Source organism: Neofelis nebulosa, chromosome 13, assembly GCF_028018385.1.
Source record: "Neofelis nebulosa isolate mNeoNeb1 chromosome 13, mNeoNeb1.pri, whole genome shotgun sequence".
In the NCBI taxonomy this organism is placed as follows: domain Eukaryota; kingdom Metazoa; phylum Chordata; class Mammalia; order Carnivora; family Felidae; genus Neofelis; species Neofelis nebulosa.
The window spans coordinates 84112969-84134955 of NC_080794.1; the positions used below are offsets into that span (position 1 = coordinate 84112969).

At 53.5% G+C, this 21987-nt stretch overlaps 1 protein-coding gene across 1 annotated transcript in view; it reads left to right on the plus strand.

The window, feature by feature from the left end:
• Window positions 1-4717: 4717 nt before the first annotated feature.
• Window positions 4718-21987, plus strand: part of GPR26 (G protein-coupled receptor 26) — a 28331-nt gene continuing 11061 nt past the window's right edge. Inside the window, exons 1-2 of the mRNA XM_058698031.1 lie at window positions 4718-5499; window positions 15248-15361. Of these exons, the coding sequence (XP_058554014.1) occupies window positions 4832-5499; window positions 15248-15361 (782 nt within the window). The 5' untranslated portion in view covers window positions 4718-4831. The remainder of the gene's footprint in view (window positions 5500-15247; window positions 15362-21987) is intronic.

A 21987-nucleotide genomic window follows, 5' to 3' on the forward strand; every position in this document is an offset into this window, starting at 1 on the left:
TGTGTAGGCATAGTGAGTTCAGAGGAGAGGGAAGGCTCCATATTTTGGCCAGGCAGACTAGCTAGCTGGACTATGGCTCCTTCTATCTGCCCAGGTGTGGGGGCAACTGTGATGTAGATAGCAGAGTCCTGGGCTGGGGTGGGGGCGGGGATTGGCGCTGCAATCTCACACCTACTGTGGCTATCTGGGAGACCTCGGGTAAGCTACTTAGCTGCAAGACTGTGTCATCTCATGCACAAGTAGGATGACGATTATTTCTGTCCTACGAGCTGTTAGGTTGGGAAATGAACATAAAGAGCTCAGCAGAGCTCCTGACCCACAAGGAGCTCTCAAGTTTACGTGTTTCACACACTGACTTTCTACGCCACCCAGCTGACATTCACCCCAAGGGTCCAGCTTGGGAAGGAAAGGTAGAGGAGGGAAGAATGGGAGGGATGGTTGATGAACATCATCGGAAGAGACCAAATCTGGGCAGCAGAACAGAATCGCAGTGATTACATACAAAGGGCCTCCTTCCCTTCCCTTCCCTCATTAACTGACACCTTGGGCACACTGCTTAACTTTTTAAACCTCGATTTCCTCATCTGTATTATGGCAGGAACTATAGCCTCTCATACAGGGTCGCTGTGAAGATCAAATGAGATTAGGTAGGCAGAGGGTCTGGATCATCGCCAACCTCTGATACATGTTTTATCATCATGAGTCCCCTCAGACAGAGGTCAACTCATCTCTCCCTGCAGATCACCAGCTAAGACTGCCAGGCAGCAGCCTTCCTCTTCTCTCTGCTGGGCCCACATCCTTTTATACCTGGCCTGTGGGGCCTGGGACACCCATGGAGATTCATGAGTGGCAAAACTCTGTCCAGACAGCCAATTCCTTTCTTCCCTACTAATAGGCAAGTAAGCCAGAGGCCCGATGGTGTTGTTGGAAAAACTTGGTTCGGTTGCTTCTGCTTGCCCAGCTTGGAGGCTGGGCCATGGGGTATGCATAAACATCCTTCCAGGAGAGGTACCACCGCAGAGGTAGTGCCCGCTCTGGGAGTGGGTAGAGGTCAGCAGCAGAGAGGCTGGAATTAGCAGTGTGTAAGTGCTTTGAAAATGGAGACCTGCTGGTAGGCTCAGCTGGTGGAGAGCTGGCAGAGATGTCTATCCAGGATGGCTGGATGCTCCAGGTCCTAGAAGTCATCATCTGGAAGGGACTGACCTTTCTGTCCTCAGCCTGGCAGTTAGGACTTGCCACCCCCTTTCTTTTTGTCCCACCTTCTCTTCAGAACCACAAACATGCGCCAGACGTTGGCCTCTAGGCCTTTGTTAATGGGCCTCCCTCCCCCCAGCTCCTAGGCCCTCCTCCTCTGCTTGCAAAAATCCAGAATCCTCCAATTCCCTAAAGGAACGTGCTGTCTGTGGCTGTGGCACTTCGGCGAGACCCCTCTCAGGGCATTGGTGATGTTCCAGGTTCTGTTCAGCTTATATAAATCTTTCACATCTTTTTAAAGATAGCTATGGAAAGGACCACCTCTCATTGTGAATATGTGTGTTGTATGTGCGTGTCACCTGTGTGACAAATTGTGTGTGATAAATATAGTGTCCCAGTGAGAAGAACATGAGTTTTAATGTCCGATAGATAAGGATTCTAATCATGGCTCTGCAATCTTAATTCATTCCGCCCTATCTATTGATGCCTCCCTGGAGCGACCTTGAACAAATTGTGGGTCGTTCTGGGTCTTGGCTCCTTCACTTGTTGAGATGAAATCATGATATTTATGTTGAACGGTTTTGGCAACAATTCCCACACGTGCTTGCCTCTACGTAGAACTGTATTCAACCATCTAAAGGGATGAGACTCAGTTCTGTTTTTGAGCATGCCCTCCGGGCCCAGTTACACTATTTAATGGCTCATGTTAATGTTGTCACAAACATCCCATCACTTCTGTCCAGCTCAGAGAAGCATGCAGACACACAAACCTGGCCACAGTGTGGCCCCCAGAGGACATACTCCAAGCCCTGACACCTCATGTCCCCTGATCAGATGTGCCAGATGCTTGAGTCCCCTCACAAGAGGCAAGGGGGATCCAGCATCCAGGCCTGGAGAGGGACAGGCCTCTCCCTTCCTTGGTGACTATGACCATACTGTTGGTGTCTGGGGCTATGTCACGACCTGTGTCTGGTGAGGTCCAGCCTGGATGAAGCCACGGGGGCTGGGGACTTGGTCACCATGCAGGTCAGCCCTCCCTTAGCCCCACTAGAAGCAGGAAATATTGTTCACATCCAGAAGAAAATCAACTCTGTTCTTCAGGAAATAGAGTTAAAATATTCAGAGTATTTTTCTGGCATTTTAACCTTTCAATGTTGCCTTTAAGAATTCAGAAAGCAAATGATCTTCAAAATGATGTGTGTGTGTGTGTGTGTGTGCACGTGTGTGTGCACTTATTGCTCTTAGACCTGGTTACATGGTCACTGACATCATTTGAATGCTGTTAAGTTCTTTCAAGTTCCAGACCAAGGACACCTGCTTAAGAAGGTGACTGAGGAACTTTTGGAGTATGCAGAAGGAGCAAATCTATGAAGCTAATGGTACTGGCTTCTGTCCTTACCAACTCTCTCACTTCTTTTAGCTTCAGTGTCCTTTTCTTGTCACTGTTGCAGGGATGAAATACAGTGTGATGATGTACAGATGTGTTCTGTAAATGCCAACGTGCTATGAGGGTATTAGTTAGCACCTGACGTTGTGCTTCCTGCACATACTGATGACCCTTCAGCGAGCGCCTCCAGGCCAGAATATCAGGCCTTTGTTGGAGGATGTGCCCAGAGGATGTGCAGACATCCAGCTGGCCCGCTGGCCCAGTTCTCAGAGAATGTGCCCCTAAGCATACTCATAGACCACCCTCACCGGAGTTACTTAAGGAGCCCGCTAACACTGCAGAGCCCCAGACCTGCTGATTTGGAAACCCCGAGCATGACCCAGGGATATCAATCTATAACCAGCACCCCAAGTTCAGCAGGTGAGTCTGATAAGCACCAAAGTGTGAGAATCGTGGACCCAATGGTGCCCCCAGAAACATATTCCTTGGTCCATTTACTATACAGCAGTACATGGGCACCTGTCTCACACCACGGGCTATTTATGGGGACAGTCTTTGGGAGCAGGGGAGTTGCACCGGTGAACCCCTCACTCTGATGTCACACACCAAGTATCTAACGAACACACGTATCCAACTCTGAACTCTGTGGGCCACGCGAGGGGGCCAAGCGATGAGGGGGCTGCTGGCATTTGGTTCCGTTTCTGCCTCTGGAAGGCCGAGCTCTGCACACATCGTAGCTACTGCCCACCAGGGCTCTGAAAGGTAAAGAAGGAAACTGAGGCTCAGCTGGCTTCCGTGACTTGCCCAGTGTCCTAGGACGGCAGTGGTGTGTCGGTAAGTGTTCAAGCAGGCTCTCAGGGTGGGGGAAGGAAGCCCTGACCCCCACACCTTCCCCACAGGGTCTTGGTAAAAGGAGACAAGGGCTGCCATTTCTGTGCACTTTCCTGAGGGTGGGCTTAGACCCCTGCACGCCCAGAGTCCCCCAGGCTGCCACCATACCACGCCACCCACCATGCTCCCCTTTCTCTGAAGAGCTCTGGCACGTTGTGCTGTCCAGGTCCTTGGCAAACTGGAACTTGCTGTCTCACCGGACCCAGGCCAGATGGTGTGTGATTGACAGATGGCAGCAGCTGGAACTCAGGCCGGGAATGCTGAGCCACCCCGTGGCTCTGCTGAGGCTAGCTGTGGACAGACAGGCCGGCCCAATTGTGAGCGCTCAGGGTCAAATAAAGTGCTCATCCTGGCTGAGGGGACGCCCAGAGGATGTCACAGTGAGTCTCAGCCTCCCTGCAGCAGACTTGAGAAGCTCTGGCCGCAAGGTGATAGAAAGAGGCCCCGGCAAACAGAGCGCCCCCAGGAGTTTAGCAGCTGCCCTGGAGCTGGGCCCTTGGTCATGCAGGACGGAGGAACACGGGTTCCTTCCGCCCCCAGCAAAGGAGCCTACCCCTACCGAGTCCCCCCAGCACAGCCTGGAGAGGGAGGGCCTCAGCCCTGGGAAGCTCAGCCGGCGCAGGGGGGTGGGACCTCCACGTCAAGGTCTGTCTGGGCCGGTGCCCAGGCAGGGGCAGGTGGCACTGAGGCATGAAGGTGCCCAGGCATCCGTCCCTTTTCTCAGACAGACTTCCTTGACTCAGCCTGTCTTCGAGACAGACACACACACACACACACACACACACACACACGCGCCGGAGAGCTGGAGGGGCGGGGGGAGCCACGAGGAGGAGCCAATCACCCTGCACCGGAGCCTTCAGGGCCGGTTCCCTCGGCGGCGTGTGAGCGAGTGTGTGCGCATCAGCGGGGATTTCTGTGATAGAGGCAGCCAGGTTCCAGAGAGGGAGAGCAGAGGAGGGGGAAGAACGAGAGGGGAGGAGAAAATTGGGGGTGGGAGAGACAGACGGAGAGAACAGCAGTGGGAGAGAGGGAAGAGAAGCGCCGCCAGGAGAGAGGGGGAGAGGGCGGGAGGGAGAGAGCCGGCGGAGGGGAGAGAAGAAAGGGAGAGCGAGCAGGGAGAGCGCAGGACGCGAGAGCCCGGGGAGCCGGCGGGGCGCGCGCGGAGAGGGATGGGGTGAGGGCCGGGGGGCGCCTGCCGGCCAGCTCGGGGCGCGGGCGCGGAGGGGGGGGTGGAGGGCATGGGGGCGGGGGCCGGGGGGGCGCGGGGCGGGGGCGGCGCCGCGGGGCCGAGCGGCGGCGGGGGCGCCATGGCGGCGCCGGGTTGCGGGCCCTGAGCGCCGCGGCGGCGGGGCGCGCACCATGAACTCGTGGGACGCGGGCCTGGCGGGGCTGCTGGTGGGCACGATGGGCGTCTCGCTGCTGGCCAACGCGCTGGTGCTGCTCTGCCTCCTGCACAGCGCCGACATCCGGCGCCAGGCGCCCGCGCTCTTCACCCTGAACCTCACGTGCGGCAACCTGCTGTGCACCGTGCTCAACATGCCGCTCACGCTGGCCGGCGTCGTGGCGCAGCGGCAGCCGGCCGGCGACCGCCTGTGCCGCCTGGCCGCCTTCCTCGACACCTTCCTGGCCACCAACTCCATGCTCAGCATGGCCGCGCTCAGCATCGACCGCTGGGTGGCCGTGGTCTTCCCCCTGAGCTACCGCGCCAAGATGCGCCTCCGCGACGCCGCGCTCATGGTGGCCTACACGTGGCTGCACGCGCTCGCCTTCCCCGCCGCCGCGCTCGCCCTGTCCTGGCTCGGCTTCCACCAGCTGTACGCGTCGTGCACGCTGTGCAGCCGGCGGCCGGACGAGCGCCTGCGCTTCGCCGTCTTCACGGGCGCCTTCCACGCGCTCAGCTTCCTGCTGTCCTTCGTCGTGCTCTGCTGCACGTACCTCAAGGTGCTCAAGGTGGCTCGCTTCCACTGCAAGCGCATCGACGTGATCACCATGCAGACGCTCGTGCTGCTCGTGGACATCCACCCCAGGTGAGGGGGGGGGCGCGGGGAGGGCCCTGGGGAGGGTCGCGGGGGACTCGGTTCCGGGAGGGCTCGTGGCAGGAGGAAGGGGGGGGGTCCCTGGGTTTCCCACCCCCCACCCCCCACGCCCCAGCGTGCGACCTCGGGCAGGCCCCCTTGCCACGGTGCCTCCCTTCTTTCTTCGAAAACCTGAGGTGGGGGGAGGGCCCAATGCTGCCAGTCTTGAGACAGGTGCCTAGAACGTCCACAAAGTAGGGCCACCAAAAGCAGGGGTGACACAGTGTGTGCAGTTTTTGAAGCATCGGGGTAGAAAGCACAGAGTCAGCACTTCGTCGGGCTTCGGAGAGTCCTGCGTGTCTTTGTCGTTTTCACTTTAGAAAGCCTGCGGAGAAGGCAGTGATTTCTATTCACTGCTTGAATCGGTTCTAATCAGGCCCCGAGAGTGTGGCCTAGTCGCTTGAGGAGCTCCTCTAGAGCTCTTCCAGCAAGGAAGTGCTGCTCTTCTGGGTCTTTCCTCTCTCTGGGGTCGGGGGCGGCCGCTGTCTCCAGATCCCCTGTTGTGTGAGTCCTCAGGCTGCACCTTCCTCTGTGGGACCTTAAAGGAGCATCTGAGGGGCTCTAAGGGGACTGGAGGGGGGATCTTGCTCTTCCCGGACGGCACTGTCCCGTGTCTCCCAGACTGGGAGCCCGGAGGTCCCTGCAGAGGGAGAGCGTCACCTACGAGGCTCCTGGGACAAAACCTGTCCACACCGCCTCCACCGTCACCTGCCGCTGTCTCAGAAAGGCAGATCAGGGTGGGTGGCTCAGGTGCGGCTACGCCCTGGGAGCTCCTGCCATCCTTGGGAGCATCTCAGGGAGGGAAGGGGGAGACTCTCAGCTGAGGTGTCCTGAGCTCACCTTGGTTTTTATTATGAGAGTAGGAAACCAAGGAAGGAAACGGCTGGTGGTGTCTCTGATTTCTCTGCTGTTTTAGATCCCATCGTCCCAGGGAAGGACGGGCGCCCCCTCTGTCGCCCGGGTCCTAAGTAAGGGGGCTGTGGCTTCCAGATGGTGCAGAAAGTGAGGTAGACAGAGAGCTCCTAAGGGGGAGGGTTGCCGGGGGCAGTGAGGGAGCTCCGTCCTCAGGGTGTGAATGCCCCTCCCCATCCAAGGGGAAGCAGGCTCGTGACTGAGAGGGGTCAGACTGGAGGTGTCAGTTTGAGCGAGGGTTCCTTCAGTGCGAGTTGTTTCTGCCCGTTGAGCCATAGAAAGAAAAGTCCTTAAACTTCACTGTGTCCGCACATACACAGGCATGCGTGTATGTATTCGTTGCTTCCCCCCCCCCCGACCCCCCAGAATGGCCCTTCCGCATTACATGCTGGGCCAAAGCTTCTAGCCACAGAATCTTCCTTATGGACTCATTCACAGTATGTACATGTGAATGACCAATAGCACAGACACCAGGGCATATGAACCCATGTGTACAAATGTGTGAGCTTCACTTGCCCAGTCGCATGTGGTCATGTGTAAACCGCGTGTCGAGCAGACAGGGCACCACATGTGCACATGTCCCAGGGGACATACATGCACACTGACCTGGGCTGACTCACTGCCTGTGTCTATTCATGGTTCAGTGTCGCTTAAGGAAATATTCTGCAGCCATAATTGCAGAGCTGTTCCCGTTCCGACCTCCTGGGGTGTGAGGACCTTGCTTTGGAAGGTGCATCTCTAGGGGACACCTGGGTGACTCAGTCGGTGAGGCGTCTGACTCTTGATTTGGGCTCAGGTCATGATCTCAGGGTTTGTGGGATCGAGCCCCGTGTCGGGCTCTGCATGGAGCCTGCTTGGGATTCTCTCTCCCTCTCTCTCTGCCCTTCCCCATGTCTCTAAATAAATAAAGAAATAAATAAATCTTAATAAATAAAACTTAATTAAAAAAAAAACAACAACAGGTGCATCCTTAAGACTTGACCAGGGCTGTTTTAGATGCTGTAGGCAATGTTGTTGAATACTATAGATTCCCATAGCAGGGTCCCTAACCATAAGTCTAAGTAGAGGAGGGTTTGAGTCAGGAGAGGAATCTGTCCTTATTCAGACCAGTACAAATCCCATCCCTCCTGTCCCTCCATGTTCCAGAACAGGAGGGGCTGTGGCTCCTTTTTAGCCCATGTAGGATATAGGGCCATCTCCACTCTCGCAAACATTGCAGATCTGTCACTGACTCCAGGCTGCTGCTCTGCTCGCCTCCAGTCCCCTATGCTCTCTCTGATCCCCTCGAGGGGAACCTTGAACTCTTCTAAGCTCCAGAATGCTTTCAGAAGCTCCTACTTCTGATGCCATGAGGCCTGCAGGGCCTGCATTAATCCGTACTGGGGAAAAGAAGGGCTTCTTGGACAGGAATTGCCTTTGGCCAGTTCAGACAGGCCCCACTGGCTGGGGGCTGGCAAGAGGTTATGGCAGAGTGGGCAGATATGATGGCACTGTCCCTTCAATGAACCCAGTCTGCCTTCTGTCCCCAGGTCCCCAGAGCAAGAGGGTAGGTAATGGGCCACAGAGGAGGGCAACAGCTTCCTGACAGCTGATCCACAGCCTTCTTTCTTGGCATCTCCAAACTCTTCCTCGCCACAAATGAGAAACTGTGCAGCTAGCGTGGTCTGATGGAGAAGGCTGCATCTAGAACCTCCAGGTCCTAGGCGCAAAGCCTCCAGAAATGTCAGCCAAGCCTCCTGGGCTGGTTTCGTGCTGACAGCCAGGACACCTGGGGATCAGCAGAACCGGGGTTTCCTTATCTGGGCGGCCAGGGCGGCAGGTGGAGGCTCCACTCGCTGGAGGTTTTACTTAACAGCCACCACACTAATGGCCTCCTGGGACTTAATTAGAAGGGACCCATTTTCAATTCCCTGAGGCCCGGGTGACATTTGTCAGGAAGCTCCCCAGTGGTGCCTGTTCTTCCCACAGAGTGTTTAACGTAGCAGCAAGTGGCGGTCTGGACTCCTTTGTTTCGATACCGTCAAAAGGTCGGGGACCCTCTGTCTTAAATTAAATCTGTCCCAAGAGACATTTCCCACTCCTGTCTTTCTACCGTGGTGTATCAAGTTGTGACATTCATAAAGCAATTAGGAATTCCTAATATTTATTACCTACCTGGTCCTCTGATTGCTCAGACTGTGTGGTTCTGTTCTCCCAGACCATAGCTCTGGACTAGTTGTAGCCGGTCCTGTCCCCCGTGCTGCCAGAGACTTGGGCTGTCCTCTGACGTGGGACATAGGTAGGGGCTGGGGCACCGAGGCTGGATCCCTGCATCTCCCAATGCAGCTGAGGGCTGCCACTTGGCTGGCACAGGTCAGTGATTTCACAGAGCAGAATGTTGGTGAAGCATACTTATCCTCGTGGTCAGGGTCGGCCAACGGTCGGTTAAGTGCCAACCCTGGAGGGCGTTGGAGTTGTGGCATAGACTTGCAAGGGCCTGTAGAGATAACCCCCACTGTGCCCTTGATTTTATAGGTGAGGAAATTGGGAGACCCAGGGAAGGAAGGTAGGGCACTTCCTAATTGAACAGATCTAGAACGTGGCTCAAGTCCAAACTTGTGCCCAGTTCTGCCCCTGAGATTTATGGGTGGGACAAAAGTGCCCATAGAGGCTCACAAACCATTTATATAAATATTTAGAAGTTCTAAATTAAGCTTACAAACTGTTAAATGAAATATGTTCTATCCTCCTACCTTGACAAGTGTACATTTATAACACTTTGCAAGCCTGGGTTCAAATTTAGAATTCTCGAGCTCCTTGGAGTTCAGCCTCGTACATGGCGGGGAGAGCTGGACGGGCTCCGAGCACACAGCCCCTGCCTCTCCTCCCACCCCTACCCAGTACCGCAGGGAGCCCCCACTCCTCAGGCCCCGAGCCGGGCACGCATCTGGCATCGTCCACCCTTGTGAGGATGAATGGGCCCGGGGAGGAATGCTGGCACACATTCTGGACGCAGGATCAGGGCATCTGGGCAGGGAGTTCTGTGTTCCAGGTACGTGGGGTCCAGATTCCAGGTACTTGGTCTAGAATGGATGCTGTGGGCTCTGGGTGGGCACATGAAGTCTTCATTTCATGAGAGGGGCGTCGTCCCTTCAATGTCCAGGACCCAGGACAGGGCCCCTTCGTGTGAGGTCTGAGGACACGACTTTTCACACTAGTGTGCTGACCCCAGCCTCAAGGTCTGCTCCACCGTGGCTCAGCCTGTCCCCTTGCCTTTTGTTTTATTCTAAAAGCCCAGAAAACAAATCTGGACCACCCCGGGAGTACTCGGAGCGTGTGCTCAGGACCGACTCCAGTCATCCGGGGACCACCGAAGGCCCAGACCATTGTGCTGGGCATGGAGGTGTCTGGGACTGGAAGATTTCGGCCGTGACTTCCTCATTTACTCACTTTTCAGACATTACCTGGCTTCTCCATTCCCTTTGCCGTTTATTGAAGCTTCCTGGGAAGCAGCTCTCTGGCTCCACATGTCACAATGCCGGAGAGCCCATCTCTCTGTCACAAGGAAGCCCTGTGTCCTGTCGCAGCCCTCAGGAACCCCCACACTGATGTACATGCTCGGACTCTGGGTAAATGCTCCTGGCCAGGGGAATCTGGGGCCCCTCAGAATCTGGAGATTCTGCCCACGAGTCCGAGGACTCCAGCCACTACCCCCGTGCCCAGGAATATCCGGAGAAGGCGTTAGTGTGGCGAGACACAGCTTGCTTCTTGCTCTGTGATCCGGTGGGGGTGCAGTGGGATCTGGGGGAGACGCCCCAGGTCTTAGAGTCAGGAGCGCTGGAATGAGTCCCCATTATTTCTGTCCCAAACTCGCTGTGGGATCCTGGGCAGGGCATAAACCCTTCTGGCCCTCAGTGTCCTCATCTGCAAATAAATAAAACAATAGCTCACAGGGCTATGAGCGTTCAGGGAACTCAGGTTTGCAAAGCTATGGTGGGGAAAAAAATGAGAGCGAGAGCGGAATGATTTTATGATGTTGTTCTGGGCGAGCTGCTCTCCTACTGCGCTTAACAGTAATGATAAGCAAGAGGGTTGCCCTGCTGCCCTGCCCTCCTTCTCCTGCCATCCCCCATCCTTCCCCAGAAATCGGGGGAGCTCCGAGCAGGGAGGATGGGTCTGTCCCCTTGCAGGGGCTCAGGGAAGCAGCCGTGTGGTTCCTGGCCAGGAGCGCCAGACTGGGCGTCAGCAACCAGGTCTAGTTCTGTTGGCACCTCACTCTCTCATCAGGGTCAAGTCCCTGTCTTCTCTGAGCCTCACTTTCCCCATCCGTGAGCTGGGTTGGGTGGATGCGGGGATTTTCCGTGCTGCGCGTGACTGTGTGACCGTGGAGTCTAGCCAGTCTGTCTCAGAGCAGAGACATGACCCGGCCCGCGTGGATGCTCACCGGAAGCCAACATCCAGCACGGACACCTACAGCCCACCAGGTGCTGATGGCCAGGTGCCATTAGGACAGCAGCCACCGGGTTCCTGGAGGCCACAGAGGGTCACCGAGGCAGCATAAGAGTCAGGATCAGCTCACAGCCCCTCTGGCAAGCTTCCGGGCGCACCTGTTTCTGTCTGTCTCTCCCTCAAACAGGGCAGAAGGAAAACTTTTGCAGTGGGAGGGAGCCCTGTGATTTTGGAGTTCAAGGTAGTACTAGAACGTGGTAATTGTTCAGTAAACGTGTTGAATACATACTCATCATGGTTAGCCCTTACTGAGTGCTTACTCTGAGTCAGGCACGGCCCTGGATACTTTGTGGGTGTTCACCTCGAGAGGAGCCTGTGAGATGGGTACTGTTATAACCAGCATTTTAGAGATGAGGCAGCTGATGAACAGAGAGGCTGTGTGACTTGCCTACAGCCACACAGCAATGGAAGGGTGAAGCCTGGATCTGAACCCAGAAGTCTGGCCCGGGTGCCCCATGCTTAGTACTTCACTATTAGTGATGGCCTTAACATCCATCGATGAGCCGTGCTTTGTCCTTTAATAAGCTCAAGACTTTTAAGGCTCCCTTAAAAGAATCTGTTTTAGAGACAGGTTTCTAGCATCTCTTTTGAGGAAGTCACTTAAAAAAATAATGGAGACTCACTTTTCCTAAGAGGTGTGAGGAAATGTACACGTGTACGTACCTAACATATACTCACTGGGTGCTTTCTGGGTGTGAGATGTCGAGCTTTGAACCGGGGGCACCCACGGAAGTAACATGTCTGCAGAGTGCTTGCTGTTTAATTCTCCCTGCTGCCAAAGCTTTGCAGGAACATAAAAATTTTCCCCGTAGATTTTTACAGCGAACGGGAGTGACATTGATCATTCTAGCCTGTACAGTGTCCATTTTATTCCTCTGGGTCACTGCAATGCGTCCGTTTGTCCTTCTGAAGGCCTCCAAAGCTTTTGCCAACATCTGCTTTTAAGTGTTCCTCATGGGGTTAAGGCAGGATTATCTGGTGCAGCAGGGAGAGAGGGGAGACCGTCGGGGTCCTCAGCCCTGCAGCAGCGACCTCGTTTCCTCCGGGGGAGTACTGGAGGAAGCTCCTCACTCCTCCAGAGCTTGGTAGCTGGTGAGTCATTTCTGTCCCTGATCAATGGTGGCTCTGCTTACAGCTATTATGAGATTCCCCTTGGATAAATGAGGAACCAGGTTCAGAGAGATTGAGTGACTTCCCCAAGGCCACACAGCAGTGAGGGCGGAGCTGGGACTAGGACATCCAACCCACAGCTCTTTCATTCACTGGGGTTATTCCAAAGCATCTGCGAAATGGACAGCATCGTCAGGGCCACAGATGGGAGGAGGGCCCAGCCCCGGTGCCACCCTCATTTATATGAACTTGGCGCTCGTTTTTTAGGGGATGCCCAGAATGCTCTGCTTCTCTCGTGGGGTGAGTATACCATGATGGCTCAGGACATCCGGCTCAGGTCTCAAATCTCCAACGGTTCTCGAGTCAATTACGTGAACGTTTGGAGGGCAATACCTTAATATCGAAACAACCAGGCCTGTGTTATGGAGACTGGGCCAAACACATTGTGCCCTAGGGCGACCCTTGTCCCGGTTTGCCAAGTACTGACCGGGCTCTCCTAGGATGCAGGGCTTTGAGTGTTAGAATCAGGACATCCCAGACAGACCAAGATGAGTTGGTTACCTCACTGCACCCAGGCCTCCTGGGTAGGGACCTACGCTTTCTCTCCACACCCACCAATATCACGCACATGTCACCGGAGCCAGAGGACATTGGTAGGAGAATCTGCAGAGACCCACGTAAAAATGGAAAGCGAGGTGATTAAGACTGACTGTTGCTCTGTGGCCTCAGGCAAAGTCCCCCCAGTCTTCCTGCCCCATGAGCTGTATTCTTCAGATTTTTCTGGATGAGATGATGCCCTGGGGCCTCCCTAGGGGTATGTGATGACCCGAACTACTTGGGAGGTGACACTCAAGGCTCCAGAGTCAGATGGCCTGAGCTCAGATCCTGCCATCCCCTAGGACGACCGACTGTCCTTGTTTGTCCTAGGTGGTGTTGGGCGGGGGGGGGGGGGGGGGATTCTTCAGACATGGCACTTTCCGTCTTAAAACCGGGACAGTCCAGGGGCACTCGGGTGGCTCAGTCGGTTGAGCATCTGACTCCGGATTTCGGCTCAGGTCATAATCCTGGGGTCGTGGGATCGAGCCCTGTGTCGGGCTCTGTGCTGAGTGTGGAGCCTGCTTGGGATTCTCTCTCCCTCTGCCCCTCCCCCACACTCGTGCCCATGATTGCGCGCTCTCTCTCTCTCTCTCTCTCTCCAATTAATCAATCAATCAATTTAAAAAACTGGGACAGTCCCAATTACCCAGGACAAGCTGGTCGCCCTACCACCACTACTCACCAGCTGTGTGATGTTGAGCAAGTTACTTATCTTCTCTGTGCCTCATTTCCTTATCCGAAAAGAAGGCTACCATTGTACCAGTCCTCCGTTTCTAGAGACATTGTGAGCATCAAACACACTCAAGCACCTGAGCCTCCATCACAGTGTCTGCAAAGGGCACAAATTAAAGACGCAAGGAACGTGGGTTGTTACTAACGTTGGTTGTTAGAAATGCATAACGTGACTTAACAGTAATCATTTTTCAGCCAGTGTGAAACCTGTACGTACCGAGCCAAACTCCAGTTCCCAGCTCCACATGCTGAGCCGAGGGGAAACAATCCTGCAAGTATTTCAAGGGCCTTCAATCCAGTCTAATGTGGAATTGCCCACCTGTGATCAGAAACAGGGCGAAGAAGGGTTTTGATTCCGTGTTAAAATGATAGTCCTGGCGGGGGGCAGGGGAGGGTGCCCCGGCGTTAATACTGCTGGGAACTTGGCTCGTGCACCTTCTGTCCGCACCTTGCTTTCCTTGAACACACTTGGCCTCGTTGTGGAGCCAGGTCACTGCAGCACGGGCCTGGATCTGCTAGGTTATCTCCACTTCCTGGGCAACTCTGTCCACGGTCTTCCTCCTTGCTCATTTTCGGAGTGATGTGATTTATTTCAAAAAGAAACGGTAGGAACACATGCCCATGTGGAATGCCAGGGGATGGGGCGTGGGAAACACTGTGGCTGGCCTTGCCTTTCTGGCTCTTTGACAGTGGTAATGGACAGCTCGCTGTTGCTCATGAATTACCCCGTGGCTGCAGGAAAGGGGTTACGCAAACCACTTCTCTCAGCTGGCGTGAGATGTCAGTTCCCGAAAGGTCCTAGCGCAAGTGGAGTCAGGACCAGGGTGTGGTTGGAAGCATAGACAGCAGGCTCCTGATTCCATCCTCAATGCCGTGTCCCTCGTTGGGACAGTCTCTTGGCTTCACTGAAGGAATCAAGTGACTTCTTCTTCAGTGACCCCAGAACGTAGTGTCTGTGGCTCCAGGCAAGGCTGAGGCTCTTGATGGAAGACGCAGGGCTGAAGACATGGAGGAAAGGAAGCCCCATGCCACACTGCGTGCCCAGAGTCCAGCCCCCCCTGGGTCGAAAGGACCAGCTTTGAGAAACATGGACGAGGGTTCAAGTCACGTCTCCACTTACCAGCTGAGCAAATCGTTGGGCTTCTCTGAGTTCCTGCTCTTCCTTGTAAAACAGGCAGGTAAAACACATCTGGAAGGATCTATGTTGGTAAAGACAAGAGTTAGAGATATTAATGGGGCGCCTGGGAGGCTCGGTCAGTTAAGCATCTGACTTCGGCTCAGGTCACGATCTCTCGGCTTGTGGGTTGGGGCCCCACGTCGGGCTCTGTGCTGACAGCTCGGAGCCTGGAGCCTGCTTTGGGTTCTGTGTCTCCTTCTCTCTTTGCCCCTCCCCCAGTTGCTCTCTCTCTCTCTCTCTCTCTCTCTCTCTCTCTCTCAAAAATAAATAAACATTAACAAATTTAAAAAAAAGAATTAAGGATATAACTTAGAGAATACGGACTCTGGTGCTGGCATATTGCAGGTGATCGGTGAAATTTCATGAGGAATAATGATGAGTTTATTTGCACGTGGGCACTGTGCTAATTGCTTTCTGTGCTTTCCGCGTTGAACGCCTTCACGCATCTGTGTGCTTTTTTGCATTCAAGTCTCAAAAGAGCCCTTGGTGGCATTCTCTTATATTACTATGCACATTTTACAGACGATGACCCTGAAGGCTTAGCAAGGTCACGCCCGTGTCCAAGGTCACGCGCCTGGGGCCAGGACTTGACCTCGGGTCTGTCTGGCTCCTGTCTGAGTCCCTGCACGCAGCGCCCGGCCTGTGTTCGCTAACAGCAAGCCCTCTCGCCCCCTCTCCGTGCAGTGTGCGGGAACGCTGTCTGGAGGAGCAGAAGAGGCGACGGCAGCGCGCCACCAAGAAGATCAGCACCTTCATAGGGACCTTCCTCGTGTGCTTTGCGCCCTACGTGATTACCAGGTGAGCCTGACCTGCGGGCCTCTCGCTTTGGAGGGCAAAGCAGGATCCGCGCGACCTGGAGCAGGCACCCGCCTCTCTCGGACTCGCGTTTCCAGAGAGTGTGTTGGGGGCGACACACGGGACGGGTTTGGTGAAAAGGAGGGCGCGCGCTTTGCCTCTTCAGCCTCCAGTTGGGGATGGTGACTCAGAACCAAAGGGGATGGTGAAAGAGTCTCCCCCTGATTCCCAGCTCATTCATCATCTAACCCTTTGGCCTCGGCTCCGGCCCCAAGAGGCAGGAAAGGAGAGGAGAGGACAGGGGAGGGGAGGGGAGGGGAGGGGAGGGGAGGGGAGAATGGAAGGAGGAAACCGCCCTGCCCCAGTTGGGTTCCCGCTGCCCACTGAGCACAGTGCGGCCCAGCCCCCAGGCATCCTCAGCCAGGACACCCTGGTCAACAGCAGGGGCCACACGCCGTCTGCTCTGCCACACCGGGGGTGTCCTGCTTCTGGTACTGGTGTTGTGAGCTGGTGACCTTCTCTCCCATTCACCGACCCCCCCACTGCTGCCGGGGCACGACACGCTGGCCTCAGGGCCGTGTGTACCAAAAGCCAGCCTGCTCTAGCTGCAGAATTTCCTTCCCGTGGTCTGGCCAGGGGGAGGAAAAAAAAAAAGTATCATCCAATCAATTTTGCACACTGGAGGGGGGACAAAAAAGCCCCATGACTCTGTATCCAAAATGACTTAACTATTTGAGAAGTTGACGATAAAAAAAGGGATTTTGATGTTTGAGTAGGAAGCGGATGTTGAGCCTGGGAAGTAGGATCTGTGCAGGTGTGTATGTGGGTGTATGTGTGTGTGTGTGTGTGTGTGTGTGTGTGTGAGAGAGAGAGAGAGAGATTGGAAGAGAACACAGCCTAGCATCCCGGCATCCCCAGCTGGCAGGGACCTGGAAGGGACTCCCGGCCTCACTGGCTCCCAGAGTGGGCTTGCCCACAATAGCCAGGTCTCCCCATTTCTCCCGTCCATACTTCTACTGAGCTGATATCTGGTTCCCTGTGGTGCTGTCCTCTTTCTTTGGCCCAGGGGAGCATCTGTCCCCTCCTCTTAGGGGTCCTGCCGCCCCCCCACCCCACCCCAACCACGGCAGCCCCCACCCTGTCTTCTCTTGGAGCGTCTTTCACTGTCTTTTCACAGATGCTTCCTCTGGGCGAAATCTATCTTTGAACGAGGGACCTAGGACAGTCTGCAGGTCTCTGGATAGGTCTGATCTAGGCAGAGCAGAGCCATCAATTCTTCCTTCTAGAACCATCCACTAGACCGCAAGACTACTGACATCTTGTGTGGAACTCCCTTTGTGGGGAGGCCGCTCTGTGCATCGTAGGGTGTTAAGGGCACCGTGTCCCCTACTCACCCACTACTTCCCTCCTGCTCCCCAGTTTTAACAACTAGAAATGTCTTCAGACATGGCCCCGGGGATCAGCCTCCACCCTGGTGGAGAACCTTTGGTCTAGACACTCCACATCCAGCCAGGACGCCAGAGCTTGCGTAGATCAGGTTTTCCAGGGGACACGAAACCCAGGCTGTAACAGAGGTGAGAAGGTTTCTGTTGCTGTCCAAGGGCGGGGCCACAGCACGGTTCCCAGCATGGGCTCTGGAACGTGCCCACTGGGTTCAAACCATAGCTCCACTCCTTCCTGCTGTGTGACCTTGGGCCAGTGATATCGCCTCTCTTTGCCTCCAGTCCCATCCAAGTGAGCAGTGCCTGCCTCTTAGGGTTGTTTTGAGGACTGATGGGATTTGAGCGTAGGCAGCACAGACCTGGCATGGTTGGTTGGCGCTCCCTCCCTCGTCCTTGGAGCCCCCCGCCCACCCCCGGGCTGACCTGGGACTGGCTGGTGCGTGCAGTGAGGGGATCAAATCCGTTGTGGAGAGAGGCACCGGGAGGGGGGGGCAGGCAGGCGCCCCTCCTCTTAGATCCCACAGGAAAGGGGACCTGTGGGCTAATGACGGGAACTTGAACCCTCAGAGGAGAATAGGTAATGTGGCTCCAACTTTAAACTATTGGCTTTTTCTCTGGCTTAATCTCATTTCCCAACAAAATTTTCCTTTTTTCTGATTATAGCTCGGTTGCTCTAATGGTGCCCAGAAAATAACGTTTCAGTAAAATTGATGGTAGATTCGCAATGCAATATGCTCCCTCCAAATGGATTTGATGCATTTGGGATTTTTAAAAATATTCACAGAACCGTTCATCCTTGATGGGGATGAATGGCAACGTACTAAGGAGAAAAAGCTATGCCGAGAAAACCTCACAAATACAAAATATGGCTCTGGTGAAGCTACCCTCAGCCCCACTACCACCATCTACCCAGCTGTTGCCTTTCTTTCTTTTTTGGGGAGGTGGCAAATTTTTAATTTTATTTGTTTGTTGAGTTATAAGTAACATACCGTGCTATATTACTTTCACGCGTATAATGATTCAACAATTGTGTACATTACTCAGTACTCATCACGACAAGTGAACTCTTTTTTTTTTAATTTTTTTTAATGTCTTTATTTATTTTTGAGACAGACAGAGCGTGAGCGGGGGAGGGGCAGAGAGAGAGGGAGACACAGAATCCGAAGCAGGGTCCAGGCTCCGAGCTGTCGTCACAGAGCCCGACGCGGGGCTCAAACCCACAGACTGTGAGATCATGACCTGAGCTGAAGTCGGACGCTTCACCGACTGAGCCACCCAGGCGCCCCACGACAAATGAACTCTTGATCCCCTTTATCTGTTTCATCCGTCCCCCCACCTGCCTTCCCTCTGGCCACCACCACTTTGTTCTCTGTACCTACGAGTCTGGTTTTTTTTGGTCTGTCTCTTTTTCCCTTGGTTTCTCCTTTTGTTTTGTTTCTTAAGTTCCACACATCAGTGACATCGTGTAGTACTTTTCTCTCACTGACTTATTTCACCTAGCACAATGCCCTCTAGATCCATCCACGTTGTTGCTAATGGCGAGATTTCATTCTATTTTATGCTTCAGTGATATTCCATTGTACGTATGTATCGCCTCTTTCTCCATTCGTCGATCGATGGACACTTGGGCTGCTTCCTTATCTTGACTGTTGAACCTATAATGCTGCTATGAACAGGTGTTCATATATCTTTTCCAATTAGTGGTCTCATTTTCTTTGGGTAAATACCCAGGGTGAGATAACTTGATCAAATGGTACTCGTCTTTTAATATTTTGAGGAACCTCCACAGCGGCTACACCAGTTCAGTGCACGAGGGTTCCTTTTTCTCCACATCCTCACCAACACTTGTTGTTTCTGGTCATTTTGATTTTAGCCATTCCGACAGGTGTGGGGTGATTCCTCATTGTGGGTTTGATTTGCATTTCCCTGATGATGGGTGATGTTGAGCATTTTCTCACGTGTCTATTGGCCATCCGTGTATCTTCTTTGAAAAAAAAAATGTCAAGTCAGGTCCTCCGCTCGTCTTTTTATTAGGTTAATTGTTCTTTGTGTGTTGAGCTACAGAAGTTCTTTATATACTCTGAATGTTACCCCTTTTCAGATATGCCGTTTCCAGACATCTTCTCCCGTTCCCTAGTTGCCTTGTCATTTTGTTGATGGTTTCCTTTGCCGTGCAGAAGCTTTTTATTTTGGTGTGGCTCCAAGAGCTTAATTTTGCTTTTGTTTCCCTTGCCAGAGGAGACAGATCTAGAAAAGTGTTTCCGTGGCTGATGTCAGAGACATTACTGCCCGTGTTTTCTTTTAGAAGTTTTATGGTTTGAGGTCTGACATTTAGGTCTTTAATCCATTTTGAGTTTATTTTGGGGTATGGTGTAAGGAAGCGGTCCGGTTTCATTCTTTTGCACGTGGCTGCCCAACTTTCCCAGGACCGTTCGTTGCAGGCACTATCTTTCCCCCGCTGTCACTACCCTATCCGGCTCCTGTCTTAGCTTTCTTATAGGCACAAAAGAGCCATCCTAAGCAAACCTCATCCAATATGCAAACATACCCTCATTTCATTTTGACACACATTTTTTCCGGCACCTTCTCTGTGCGCAGTGTATAAAAGGCCCTGCAGAGGAGGCATGGGTTGGTGCGGTCCTGCAAGAGATGCCCTCTGAGGGGACATTGACCCTGTAGACATGGCCCTCATACCCAAACAGAACACCATGTCATGTCATCTGATAGGGACAGGGTCCAGTGGCTCTCCTGGAGGGAGCTTCCTGGACCAGGCTTGTGAAGTGGGCTCGGCTATGCAGGAGGGACAATCCAAGCAGAAGGGACAGCATGAAGCAGTTAGAGCCCTGTGTAGGGTCCACCGGTCACAGGTCCTTTTAGAGCACTTGAACGTGGCCTGTCTGAATTGAGATGTACCATAGGTGTAAATGCATATTGGGTTTCGTGGCTTGGCATGAGCACACATATGCTTTTTTGTACTGATTCCACAGTGAAATGGTGATATCTGGGATAAAATATACAGTTAAAATTAATTTTACCTGCGTCTTTTCCCACCTGTGGCTTGCCTTCTCTTCCTATTGAACAGCACTGGTCTGTAGTCAGGGAGGTCTGGGGTATGAGTTGTGTCGATGACCTTCCTCCCAGCACCCTCTTTCCCTTGACCTCTGGCTGCTCTTATCACTCATCCTTCACTGACCAGGAACCCCCTGGGATCTCCATTCCTGATGCCCTGCAAGAGTGCTCAGAACTCCCTGCCTCCCTTCCCTCCACGGTCAATGTCCTTCTCAGTATCAGAGTTTTTCTAGGAGCATATACAGAGTGACCACATCACTGTGTCCCTCCACCAGGACAGGTGCACTGAGGCAGGGGCTCTTGGAGGGCCTGAAGGAGGGGACATATCAGACCCCAACCAGGGGTGTCAGGGGAGTTTGTGGCTGGCAGATCCTCATGGTTAGTCCCCCTGAAGTTACACCCCTCTTGGAACCACCTACCCCCTCCTCACCCCTCCCCTACATCCCTTCTGTGACTGAGGGGAGAAGAGATTCTAGTGAGATGTATTGTGTTTATGGTCACTGGAGGTCCCAGGCACACCCCAGGGGGATGGACATATGCCAACGTGCTCATCACACATAGGGAGCTCTCTGGGCTCTAGGCATGTGTTGGGCATGGCCAGGGTCCCATCAGAACTACATTTCCACTGTCAGATGTCCACATGGCCACACGGAGTGCGGTGGGGTCGGAGTGGGGCAGGATTCACTCTCATGCTCACTCCCAGAGAACCTGTCCCAAAGTGTCCCTCAGTGTTACTGAGGGTCCGGGCTGAGAACCACACGTGGATTGCCTGCAGAACTCAATCGCTGGTAGGGCATACGTCAGATAACCCATGCAGGGAACGCAGCGCAGTCTATCCCCGCCAACACTGGCATGGAGATTGCTAGCGCTTCTGGGGGCGATTGATTCTTCTGTTCTTCGCAAGCTGGTTTCCAAGTGTAGACTCGAGCCCCCATCTCAGAAGAAGCTGAAGACGGGCCCTGCTCTGGAAATGTAGTTGAGAATTTAACTTCTTGCAGGAAATGATTCCTTATGGAGAACCTAGAGCCGTGGGTACTGGAAGTGGGAGGTCCCTTCGTGGGCGTCTCATCCAGGGAGCGTAAGTCGGTGGCACCTTGCAGGCCAGCTGGGACCAAGTGTCGGTGGCCAGCCTGAGCATGTGTTGAGAGGCACCGTGAAGCCGGGCTGGGAGTGGCGGGGGCGCGCAGTGAAGGAAGGTCTCCCCTGCCTGAGGAGGTGAGACACGGACTGTGCTGTCTTCAGTTCCTAATCTGGCACGGTGGTTTGCCAACTTGGAGATTAGAATCGCCAGGTGTGGCTCCTGGCATTGGTGGTTTCAAAATCTCCTAGAAGATTCTAGTCATGAGTGGTGTTGAGAACCACAGCTCCAGTTCTCTCTCTCTCTCTCTCTCTCTCTCTCTCTCTCACACACACACACACACACACACACACACACACTTCACCCAGGAGGAAACCGAGGACAGGGTTGCAGGGGGGCAGTCGCATTGCCTAGAGTTTCACACCGAGTCAGTGGTGGGGATGGGCTTCCAACCTCAGTGGGCTGTCTACCAGCTCTTCAAGCTCTCAGAAAGGTCCTCCCCTGCTTCTCACTCACGTCTGTGGCTGTGGCAGAGAAGTGCCTGGCGCGCAGACATGGCTCCGTGAGCCCCTGCCCCAGAACCCTCTTACCCAGCAGGGGTAGATTACCAAGGCTTGTCAATGACTGTGTTGTATAAGGATCCTCCAGACAAACAGACAAGTGGAATAGAAGATAGAAAGATAGATAGATAGATAGATAGATAGATAGATAATAGATAGATAATGATAGATAATAGATAAATAATATATATAGATAGATAATAGATAGGTAGATAGATAATAGATGATAGATAGATAGATAGATAGATAATAGATATATAATAGCTAGAAAATAGATACATAGATAGATAGATAGATAGATAGATAGATAGATAGACAATGATAGATAATAGATAAATAATATATATATATAGATAATAGATAATAGATAGGTAGATAGATAATAGATAATAGATGATAGCTGGATAGATAGATAGATAGATAGATAATAGATAGATAGATAGATAGATAGATGAGAGAGAGAGAGAGAGAGAGGGACAG